The sequence below is a fragment of the Hippocampus zosterae genome, chromosome 3 (assembly GCF_025434085.1).
Source record: "Hippocampus zosterae strain Florida chromosome 3, ASM2543408v3, whole genome shotgun sequence".
NCBI lineage: Eukaryota > Metazoa > Chordata > Actinopteri > Syngnathiformes > Syngnathidae > Hippocampus > Hippocampus zosterae.
In genome coordinates this window covers 20,164,199-20,175,597 of record NC_067453.1, presented here as the reverse complement: position 1 = coordinate 20,175,597, position 11,399 = coordinate 20,164,199, and the positions used below count along the sequence as shown (strand labels likewise).

The following is an 11,399-nucleotide window of genomic DNA, read 5'->3' as shown; positions in this document are numbered from 1 at the left end:
TTCCTATATGAGGACACAAAGGTTATATTTTCTCGAATTGCTGTTAGAATCTTGTTGAAGCATTGTTGTGACAGCAGCCCAGCTGATCACATGCTCCTTGTTTCCCACATTGCCCTTGAATGCTCCATCACAATGCCTTTGTTACACATATGATTGTGTGCACTTATTACTTATTTATATAGCCGTCCAGCCTTTTGTCCCAAATTATTCCTCACTCGCTTCTTAAGACCTTTGCTGGGCCGGCTGTGGCCCATCTGCCCTCCTGTCTCACACAACCCCCTCTGTCCCCCCTATCCCTCCTAAAATCCCTTCACAAGGACACACGCAACATCTCTCCAAACCAGCTGTCCGACTCATGTCCCCTCCCCCATCATGGCTACAAGGTGCGGGACATTTTGGCATCAATTACAGTACCAGTACCCATTTGCTCAGATGTTTTAATTTCTGCATGTATGTAGTATGTGAACATGTTATGTATCGGTTCTGAACTCCTAATTTTAAGTAAAACTAAGGTTAATTTTCAAGGAAAGTATTCGTTGGTGGTCAGAAGTGCGAGACACAAAATTTAATGTTGGAAACTGGTTGTTGCCATTCTAATTATTGCCTTTAAGCAGTGATTCTCTTCTTACTTTTTTGTATGTAAAATGTATGTAAAATATGTGTCTTTCTCCACTTACGCATGATGTGCAGTGGATTTATGTATCCATTGTACTTTCTGGATAACTCCTTCAATTGTATCATCTTGCTTTCAAGAGCGACCCATGCAAACAAACAATAAAACTTCATTATAAAAAAACACAAAAGTTTAGCTACGCAGCATGTATGAGTATAACTTAACCAATAATTACACAAATAATTATTTGCCGAGTTGTAACCTTAATGTAGCACCGTCAACCCGAACAAAGTTTGTTTTTTATATGTATTTTACATATGCATTTATTTTATATTACCAGCAGTAAAATTTCTTTTTTGTTTGTTTGTTTGTTGTCGGTTCGGTGCAGGTGGAGGGATGAGCGGTTGATGAAGGAGCGGGAGGAGGGGCAGACAGGCGGATGTTCTGCTCCACTCTGACCGACACTCAGTCAACTTGAGCGGACAGAGGCGTGAGCGTGAGCGCCTCCCGGGTGCCGGCCGTCCGTGTGCCTGAGAAGTCCGGTCTCGCAGCTCATTTAGACTGGCTCACCGGACTGACAGAAGTTGGCGGTGTTTCGTGTAACACTCGATCGGAGAGTGAGATCAAATCAGCGTTGATACATCTCGACATTTAAAATGTCCATCTTGCCGTTCACGCCTCCCATAGTGAAGAGGCTTCTCGGTTGGAAGAAGGGGGAGCAGAACGGCCAAGAGGAGAAATGGTGCGAAAAGGCTGTGAAAAGTCTGGTGAAGAAGTTGAAAAAGACCGGACAGTTGGACGAATTGGAAAAGGCCATCACGTCACAGAATGTCAACACCAAATGTTTAACTATACCAAGGTAAGGAAATCGAGCGCTAGCTAAGCTAAGCTAGCGCTCATGACAGCTGGGCGCCTGTCCGGTAGCTAGCTTGTTAGTGTTAGCAACTACTCATATCACAACCTGAAAAAAAGATTACTCGTTTGTGTGTACTCGCCTTTTTGGACTGGAAAAACATGCTTCATTGTCGACAGAAGACGTGTTGAAATTCGGTGTTATTTCATGTGCACGGTCATATGAGGTGGTTAAGTGTAACCTACTTGTTTCTCAGTTTTTGTTTCTTTGATTGTTTCATGCATCCGAGATAAATGATTGAAATTGAGTGGTTGGGTTTAGGTGCGTGTGTGCACCGGCGACGAGCGTGCTCAACAGAGGCAATTTCATGCACATGGATACAACCTCAAAAGTGTGGTGATACATGAATTCAAGTTGGCTTGGTTACATTGTAAATGGTTAAGTGTTGTACAAGAGGTGAACAAAAGTATGACTCATGAGTTGTTTAGAATGGACTTGGTATACTTTGGAAAAGATTGAACCACACCAATAGTGATGTGTGAGTACTATTATTGAGTTCATAGTAGTGAGGATATGTGGTGGATATTAATAAAAGGCTGATTCAATATTTTACACTATGGTAAGTTTGTACAGTACATGTACATTGAGTCATTGTAACTGGTTTTCATATATGCTCTTAGTCTGGACTATAAACTGAGTATCCCCCCCACCCCAGCCTTGTGTTGTATACTATACCTCCCTCAGAATGTGGGTGGTAGCCGACATTAAAATAGCCTTTTTGGGTGGGAATGCACTCTAAGCTGTGGGAGGGCGTGGGCCACTGTTTTGATTGTGGGTCAGATGCTGCAGATTTAGAGAATAGCAGCTGTCTACTGGAGACATGACTGGGAATTATTTGTTTCATTTTGCAAATGTTCGCTTTTCCTGGAAGAAATCGCTTGTCAGCACATGAAGTGGCTCAACTGAGGCCAGAGGTGCTGTCGAATGTCACATTTAAGTGGGCCGCATCTGCCTTATGCAATTGTTGTTGTTTTTAAACCGTTGTTTGGTAGAAGGGATTATTTTATTTCATTTGGACTGTTGGTTCTTGTTCAACTTGTATCAAGTAGAATGGAACCTCTAATTTGGAAAATGATACAAATAAATTACCACTGTCAATAAATCTCATTCTTCTTTGATGATAATTGAGAGACTTGTCTGGGTAATTGGAGAGGGAAGCCATATCACCTTACATAAAAGTTCATCACATTCTTAACTGAGAATGCACATGTTTAAAAGCTGTTGAATAAACAACAAAAAACTATTGTTGACCAGCACATGGGGAGATGACTGCATGTCACTGAGAGGTAAACAACTTAGAAATCAAACAGCATCAAGCAACAGATTGTGGTGGAATTTCCATTTCACAACCACAAATGATAATGATTGATGAGCGGTAGTAGCATGGTTGACCACATGTCTTGAGGCAAGAGGAACCCGTCGCGCTCATTCAAATCAAATCATATTGGATATTATTCAAAAGCTTTTGGGTTCTCTCTGCATTAAGAAGCAGCCCAATCCCTTTAACATTGGAGAGTCTTGGTTAGGAATTACGAAGGTGTGATAAGGGAATTCCATAAATGCGACTGAAGCTGATATGGTGAATTTAGGCCAAATCCCTTTGCTTGGAATTCCAAATCATGAAATGGGTGGACCGTGACACTCGTTTTGTTGTTGGCATGTTTCAGATCATTAGACGGTCGACTCCAGGTCTCGCACAGAAAAGGTCTCCCTCACGTGATCTACTGCCGCCTGTGGCGCTGGCCCGACCTGCAGTCGCACCACGAGCTGCGGGCCGGCGACCAGTGCGAATACGCTTTCCACACAAAGAAAGATGAAGTGTGCGTGAACCCCTATCACTACCAGAGGGTGGAGACGCCAAGTGAGCGGAGCTTGCCGCCGCAAAAATAGCTACCCAATAATCCAATGTGGTCCCTGATGAAAATATCTATATATTCCTCCAGTTTTGCCCCCAGTTCTAGTTCCACGACATACAGACATCCCTGCGGAGTTCCCACCACTGGATGACTACAGTCCCTCCATCCCTGAGAACACAAACTTCCCCGCTGGCATTGAACCGCAGAGTAACTACATACCTGGTGAGAACCAAGTAATTTCATTGCCCACAGAGGAATGTAAACATGTAATTCTGTTAGCTTTATATAAAAAACAAAAAGGCAATGTTTTTCAGCACCTACCGATCGGCTATAAAAAAAAACATTACATGCTCTCATCAAAACCTGGGAATACGTAACATGTTTTGCCATTGGTAAAACGCATGCAAAATGTGCCTCGTGGAAGTCATTCATAACAACGGTACTGTAATAACTTTAAATTGTAGAGCACTTTTCAAGGAATCTAAGGACACTTTTTTTGTGTGTGTGTGTTTCCAGAAACGCCCCCGCCGGGGTATTTGAGTGAGGATGGCGAGACGAGCGATCACCAACTTAACCACAGTATGGACACAGGTGAATCGGCTGTGTTCACACCATCAGACCCAGAATTTGAATCAGGTAGTCTGTTTACATATGGACCCAGTGTATTGTTTTGTATTTCAGGTTCACCCAGCCTGTCGCCCAATCCTGTGTCACCCACGAACAATAATTTTGGTAATCCTACACAGACATCATCTTTACAACTGTTTAATTTGTGTGTGTGCCATGTGCAATCACTAACTAGATCCAATATCAGAGTCTGGGTGTCATCCTTGATAGCACCCTCTCCTTCACCTCACATATCAACCACATCACTCGTTCTGCATATTATCATCTTCGAAACATCCACCGGCTCCGCTCTTCTCTCACTCCTCAGTCCACTGCTATACTTGTACACACCCTCGTCACCTCGCGACTCGATTACTGTAATTCCCTTCAGTTTGGTCTTCCTCAAAAAACCCTCCATAAGCTTCAGCTGGTCCAAAATTCAGCCGCCCGCATTATCACACTCACGCCATACATAAACCACATTACACCTGTCCTTCAACATCTCCACTGGCTCCCCATTTTACACCGCATTCAATATAAAATCCTGCTCCTCACATTCAAATCCATTCATGACCTAGCCCCTCCATACCTATCTGACCTCATCCATATTCCTACGCCTGTCCGCTCTCTTCGTTCCTCCTCCTCTGTCCTCCTCTCTGTCCCCCCTGCTCACCTCGTCGCCATGGGAAATAGAGCCTTCAGTCGCTCTGCTCCCCAGCTATGGAACTCACTCCCCGCTGACCTTCGTAATACAGCCTCATTAACACATTTCAAATCCCGCCTCAAAACACGTCTGTTTCGACAAGCCTATTCACTCAGACCATAAAGCCATTATTTTATTTATTTATTTATTTATTTTTTTCTTATCTTATTTGATGTAGTTTTTAACATTGTACTCGTGATTTTAACTGCTTGTTGTAAGGTGTCCTTGAGTTTCTAGAAAGGCGCCCACAAATAAAATGTATTATTATTATTATTATCAGAGAAGAATTACATTTCGACTTTCCAAAGATAATGCTACGTTTTGAGGCGTGACGCAGTGGCTTTTATGTTTGTAACATCATTTAGTTAGATGGGGCAAACTATATACAGTGTAGCTTTTATTAGCCACATCTCAGACATCAGTGTGTAGGTGTACCCGATGTGTTGCCAGTGGGGTGTATACCATATGTCCTCAATTAGGGGCCTCTGCTCTAAAAGATCACCGTCTTTTCACGACCATACGGCGCATGGAGTTGCAGTGTCAGATATGGGTGCTATTTCTGTATTTGTTACATACAGAAGTCGCACTGCCTTATTGGATGCAGGCATGGTAAAATGTATGCCAGCTTAAAAAAAACAAACTCATTTTCTCCTCGTACATCCAGACTTTTCGATTTGCCTTCACGAATACTCCAGTTGGAAACTTTTCTTTCGGCACAGTCTTTCTCTTGAAAAAAAATCACCCTCAGTGGCAGTTTCTGTCCATTGCTATGGCAACCAAGCACAACAGTCAAAGCCGATTTCTTGTGCCCCGTTGTGCATATCGCTACCGCGCTGGCTTCTCTTCTTTTCGACAGTGTGGTTCACCTGGATGTTGAAAGTGAGCAGCACCTTGTCCATGTTGGTGCTGCGGTTGGGTTGGATGTGTTGGTCGGCAATCTTTTTACGGCAGTAGGAGCGGAAGGAGGTCAGCTTTTCCTTGGAGTCCGCCGTAAGTTGCTGTGCCCCGATAGTCTTTGCCCGGATGGATAGTTGGCGCCGTTTCATAAAACGAAAGCACCAAGACAGACCTGCTGGAAAATGTTCAATTTTCATTTCTTCTGCAGGCATTTTTGCCCTCAGTCGAATGGTGACTGTAGAGACACTTCTTCCGAAGTCACACAGCAAGCAACATTCACAGATTTTGGAACGGTGGGCATAGATTAGGCGCCCCACATTATTATGCCCCGACATTTGGGAGAAAATTAAAGACTATTAAGTGTGCCCTATAGTTGTGAAAATACAGTTGCCAGGTGGTGCCCAAAAACAAGCGCTGCTACAAGACAATGATCTTTTACTTTGGCCGTGTTTCCACCAAGCTCTACGGTTGGGTTCCCATCGGCACGGCTGGGTACACTACACACTCAATTAAATAGCTTGGGATGGTGGTAAGTGTAAATAGTGTGACATCATAGCAGCGGAATAGTGTGTAACTCTGAGTCAATTAATAGGAGAAGAAACGCAAATGTCTCTGAAGTTGCACACAAAGCCTGAGGTCTTGCTTAAAATAACGTCATTCTTTAAACAAGACTCTCAAATGATCCCCGCTTCAAATAAACACCTGGGACTGGTACAGCTGAATAAAGAAATACCCACGCTCACCACAGAGGAAATAGCGGTTGACAAAAGATCCAAACAAGGTGTCATCCAGGGGTGAAACATTAATTCTTTGAAAAGAGTCCATTTTAGTATAGCATTTTGAATTGTAATAGCGGAGGTCAGACTATTTTTGCTGGCTCACCAGCGACAACAAAAAGGTTTTTGTGATGTAAGCTTTTGTGTTTGAGTCGACTACATCGAGTCGAATGCAGTGGAAAATGTTTGTGGGACTCAGCCTTTAAGGCGGTAACAGCGTAACGTTGGGATGAATGGTGTCATTGTGTGTGTCGTGTTCAAGTCTGTCGGGAGATCAGGTACAGACAGCCCTAGGTAATGTAATAATGGTAATAGGTATGCCAGGTAAAAAAAAAAATATATATATATATATATATATATATATATATATATATATATATATATATATATATATTTATTTATTTATTTACATAAATATATATATATAAAATAACCTCCGTCATGTCTCGGACTTCCTAGCTGGGGTCGTGGGAAGGAACTGGAGGCGACAAATCAAAGACAACCGTTATCTGTGATGCGCAGCTTCACAATTAAATGTTAACCACATTTGTTCTCTTCTTTCAGTTTTCTCTAACCACTTGTTTATTTCGATCACACAGACCTCCAGCCTGTGACGTATTGCGAGTCCGCCTTCTGGTGCTCCATCTCCTACTATGAGCTCAACCAACGCGTCGGGGAGACCTTTCACGCTTCGCAGCCCTCCCTCACGGTCGACGGCTTCACTGACCCCTCCAATTCGGAACGCTTCTGTTTGGGGCTGCTGTCCAACGTAAACCGCAATTCTGCTGTCGAGCTGACACGGAGACATATAGGTAATTGTCATCTGGGATGTTGTAAAGCAGGGCAAAACACGCCTCATTAAAAGCCGCAACAGCTCAATTTAGCCATCATTTGTGTCGTAGTAAAGTCGACTAGCTTGTCCATCCCAGTTGTATACAGGTACCAACAATCAGGCCAAATTTCAGAAAACAATCAGGGTAAACAACTGAAGATATTTTAAAAAGTAGAGATTGGAAATGAGAAATCTGATTTAAAAGTTGGCCACAAGGCTCATAAAGATAATGTTCATTTTTGAGAGGTATCGAGCCGACCAAGTTATTTTTGTTGTTATTGTGTTGGTGTAGGATGAATATAATGTTCTCCGTATTCCCGTTTCAGGCCGGGGCGTTAGGTTGTACTACATTGGTGGGGAAGTGTTTGCCGAGTGTCTCAGTGACAGCTCCATATTTGTCCAGAGTCCGAATTGCAACCAGCGCTACGGATGGCATCCCGCTACCGTCTGCAAGATCCCTCCAGGTGCGACCACACAGGAGGGCTACCTTAGTTTGAAATCTGGGCCAGTTGATTTGAAAGCAAAGATGTTTTTTTGGTTGTATAAATGGCAAATGTCCGATAAGCGCATCGTACCATCCAGTCATCTAGTTGAAGAGCAATTAATTGCTCTGCTTGTCACGCCACGTTGCTGGCAGTAGATACTGTTGATGAAAAGAGTACGGTACATCATTTGCGGTTGTTTCTTTTTTTTTCTTCAACCAATCAAGTGAGATGAGATAATTTCCCGTCGCCCACCTGATGATCACTTGAGAAGCACTGCTCATCTAAAGCCTCTCTTTGTCAGGTTGCAACTTGAAGATCTTCAACAACCAAGAGTTTGCCGCTCTTCTTGCCCAGTCGGTCAACCAGGGCTTTGAGGCGGTTTACCAGCTGACCAGGATGTGCACCATACGCATGAGTTTTGTCAAAGGCTGGGGCGCAGAGTACAGGTAAACTTGAGAGTCGGAAGATGGCCCTACTCACATGTTCTCGAAATGTTTCGGGCCCGTCACTTGGCATTCCCATTTCTTCTTTGAAAAGTGGAGTCAAATGATATGTAGCTGTCTTTGTTGTGGAGTGTGCCTCGTACTTTTGGTTTGGATGTCAACCTTCTTGGCTGAATAAGAAAAGGTGCCATGATGTTCAGTATCATGAGCACACTAAGGAAGGAAGTTGGGGCGGGTGGTAGAGGTTCTGGTAAGAGAAAGCATGAGCCAGTTGAGTAATGGCAAAGGAATGTCGCAGGCATGCAGTGGGAGGTGAACGTGTATCAGAGACACTTGTGAGGGGAATTCCCAAAAGGCCAGAGCCCTGCTTGTGTTTCTGCCACCCTCAATGACTTCAGAATAGGGATGAACAATTAATCGTATTCAAATCAACATTGCAATGTATCATTAAGGCTGCAATTCGGGGAGGGGGGGGGGGGGCTTTTGTAAAGCTTTTTTGGGGGGCGGGGGTATATTTTATTCATTTATGCAGTGTCCAGATGAGTTCAGTGCTCGAAAAGTGCAGTCCCAGTTTATTTATCATTGTTTCATAAAAAGTTGGACGTCACAGAGCCACAGATGCATTAGTATTATTGTTGTAATCTGTTTTATGGTTTACTCATTTCCTTATATTAGTTACGCCACACTCGCTGAGTTCAATAATTCATGATACATTTACCTTTCTTTCCAAGAGTAACCAAATCATATCTGTATAATGCATTTATATTGTAATACGGATTAAATTGTTGCTTGTGTTTGGTTAAAAAAAAAAAATCCCAATGTCAGACGACTGGGCTTTTACTATGTGCATTGATCAAATATTATCTCTACGTAAATTGTTTAATGAGGTCTTTTCTTCTAATGTGCAGACGTCAGACAGTGACCAGCACCCCTTGCTGGATAGAGCTGCATCTCAACGGTCCTTTGCAGTGGCTGGACAAGGTTCTCACACAGATGGGTTCTCCCACCATCCACTGCTCCAGCGTGTCTTAAGAGGCAGCCACCAGCCTACTGTGGTTTCTCGCTCTCTCAGCGCAGATAAGGAAAAGAGACGGTATTAATCGGATCATCTTCCCTTGCCGTAATGTTTAACCTCACACACGTGTTACACTTCCCTTTGCACTGTCGACCCATGTGATGGTCCTTTGTTCTGCGTCTTCTACTTATCGCTATTCTGTTCATTTTCAGACGCACACACAGCCATTTCTTTAATGTCACTGAGATATCAAGTAACCCGTGCGTCGCAGCAGTTTTGTGTTCGTGGAGATGCCACTGCGGTTCCGTCAACAAAGGCATGATGGGACATTTTCATGAAAATTGGCGGAGGGCCAGGGCAGATTGAGGCAATTTTACTTTCAGCTTTTTTCTTACATTTTCATTAATTTTTCTCAGGAAGTACAACAGGAACCTGAATACAAAATTAGCTACTTTGTAAATGTTCCGGGAATAGAGCATCCCTCCCACACTTGCCGGTTGGCGCGACAACACTATTTGATACATTTTAAAACATTGATTCTATGAATTAATTATTCTGTTCAACTGGTCGATGTGTTCCAGTACAATTCTTTTTAAAACGACTGCGTTCAAGGTGATAAAATTCATGCAAGTCTTAAGTACAAGGTACTTCCCCCCCATAATAGTTCATCATATTAATGAGGATTACTTAATTGATGTTTTATCTATTATAAACAAGATCAGGCCAATTATTTCTTGGTTTATTTAAAATAAAAACTTGTAAGAAAAACTATTTTGCGCTGTAGAAAATACATTTTCTAAGTTATTTTTGCATATTTGTCCTGCTTGGGAATATATTTTTTATTATTGCCTCAGTATGATTGTACATAACTATTTATAGCTTGTGATTTCTTGTAGTTACGCATCAATGAAAACGGGGCTGCACCTGACTGACAGTAAGGCACAGGCGGGTTAATCCGTGGCCGACCTTCTGTGTGAGTGAATGAAGCACTTTCGATTGGTGTACTGTACAGCTTCAGTTTAAGTCATTTATTGTGTGTTTGAAAATGTTATGTTCAACGCTACAGTGTAAGGCATAAGTAATTTGCCTGCAGTCTTTGAAGTTGTAATGTCAATGAATATTCACACTCTTGACAGTACACCGTCCAATCTCTTCGGTCACTCGCGCAGTATATTGGGTAGATGACAGAGCTGCGTCTGCTCTTGTGGTCCTCTGTCTCATGTACACGCATTGTTTAGTCACTTGGCTGAAATACATTCTTAGGCGGCCTTTTACTTTATGCAAAAATGTCTAATAAATGGAGTAAAAATAAATTGGACATATTTTTCTTTTTGAATATATTTCACCTTTTAGACAACGTGGAGTGGATTGGTTTAAATTGACTTGCCCCCCACCCCCCAGTTAGAAATCTGAATAAAGAAACTAGTATTGTGACTGTAACTAATTTACTCAGTCCATCCATCCAGTAATACAGTGGTTCCCATCCACCAATACTGTGGCATGACTCATTAGAATGAGCGATTAATTTGTGATTAGATTAGTTGTGAGGTAATCATCCATCCATTTTCTGAGCCGCTTATTCTCACGTGTCGCGCCGGAGCCTATCCCCAGTTGTCTTCGCGCAGTAGGTGGGGGATTCCCTGAACCGGTTGCCGGCCAATCGCAGACGAACAACCGTTCGCGCTCACACGTGGGGACAGTTTAGAGCAGGGGTGTTCAGTTTTCCAGCTTTCCCAGGAGCAACACACCGAATCAAATAATCAGGATCATTCAAATGCTGCTTCAGGGCTGGCTGATGGAGCTGATCATCTGAATCAGGTGTGCTGCATCCGGGAGAGCTGGAAAACAGGCAGGACAGTGGCCCTCCAGGCCCGGAGCTGGACATGCCTGGTTTACTGTAGAGTGTTCCATTAACCTGCCATGCATGTTTTTGGAATGTGGGAGGAAACCAGCGAAAACCCACGCAAGCACGGGGACAACACGCAAACTCTACACAGGGAGGCTGGAGCCCGAAACGAACCCTGCACCTTTGCACTGTGAGGTCGATGCGCTAACCACTGGACCACCGGGCCACCTCAGGTAATCATTGCACCACTAATTGGTGAAAATTTTGACCATAAATACAATACAGCTTTACAGTATTTGTTGTGCTTTCACAACAGTCAAGTCAACAGTATTTATAGAGCACTTTCAAACAGCCATTGCTGCATACAAAGTGCTGTACATGGAGCGATTTAACATACACAATAAACAGTAAGAC

General features: G+C 43.0%; 1 protein-coding gene across 1 annotated transcript; it reads left to right on the top strand.

Moving 5' to 3' along the window:
• Positions 1-1,049: 1,049 nt before the first annotated feature.
• Positions 1,050-10,452, top strand: smad3b (SMAD family member 3b). The gene is made up of 9 exons (XM_052061904.1): positions 1,050-1,472; positions 3,194-3,387; positions 3,470-3,604; positions 3,899-3,973; positions 4,064-4,114; positions 6,964-7,176; positions 7,523-7,660; positions 7,983-8,127; positions 9,033-10,452. The coding sequence occupies exons 1-9, from the start codon at positions 1,270-1,272 to the stop codon at positions 9,154-9,156; spliced, it is 1,278 nt and encodes a 425-aa protein (XP_051917864.1). The 5' UTR covers positions 1,050-1,269; the 3' UTR covers positions 9,157-10,452.
• Positions 10,453-11,399: the final 947 nt, after the last annotated feature.

Excerpts from the sequence above, each read along its gene's own strand:
- smad3b (XM_052061904.1), top strand. The coding sequence starts at position 1,270 with ATGTCCATCTTGCCGTTCACGCCTCCCATAGTGAAGAGGCTTCTCGGT. Across the intron at positions 3,605-3,898 it reads GCAGAGTAACTACATACCTG|AAACGCCCCCGCCGGGGTAT; the intron begins GTGAGAACCAAG and ends GTGTGTTTCCAG. Across the intron at positions 4,115-6,963 it reads ACCCACGAACAATAATTTTG|ACCTCCAGCCTGTGACGTAT; the intron begins GTAATCCTACAC and ends TCGATCACACAG.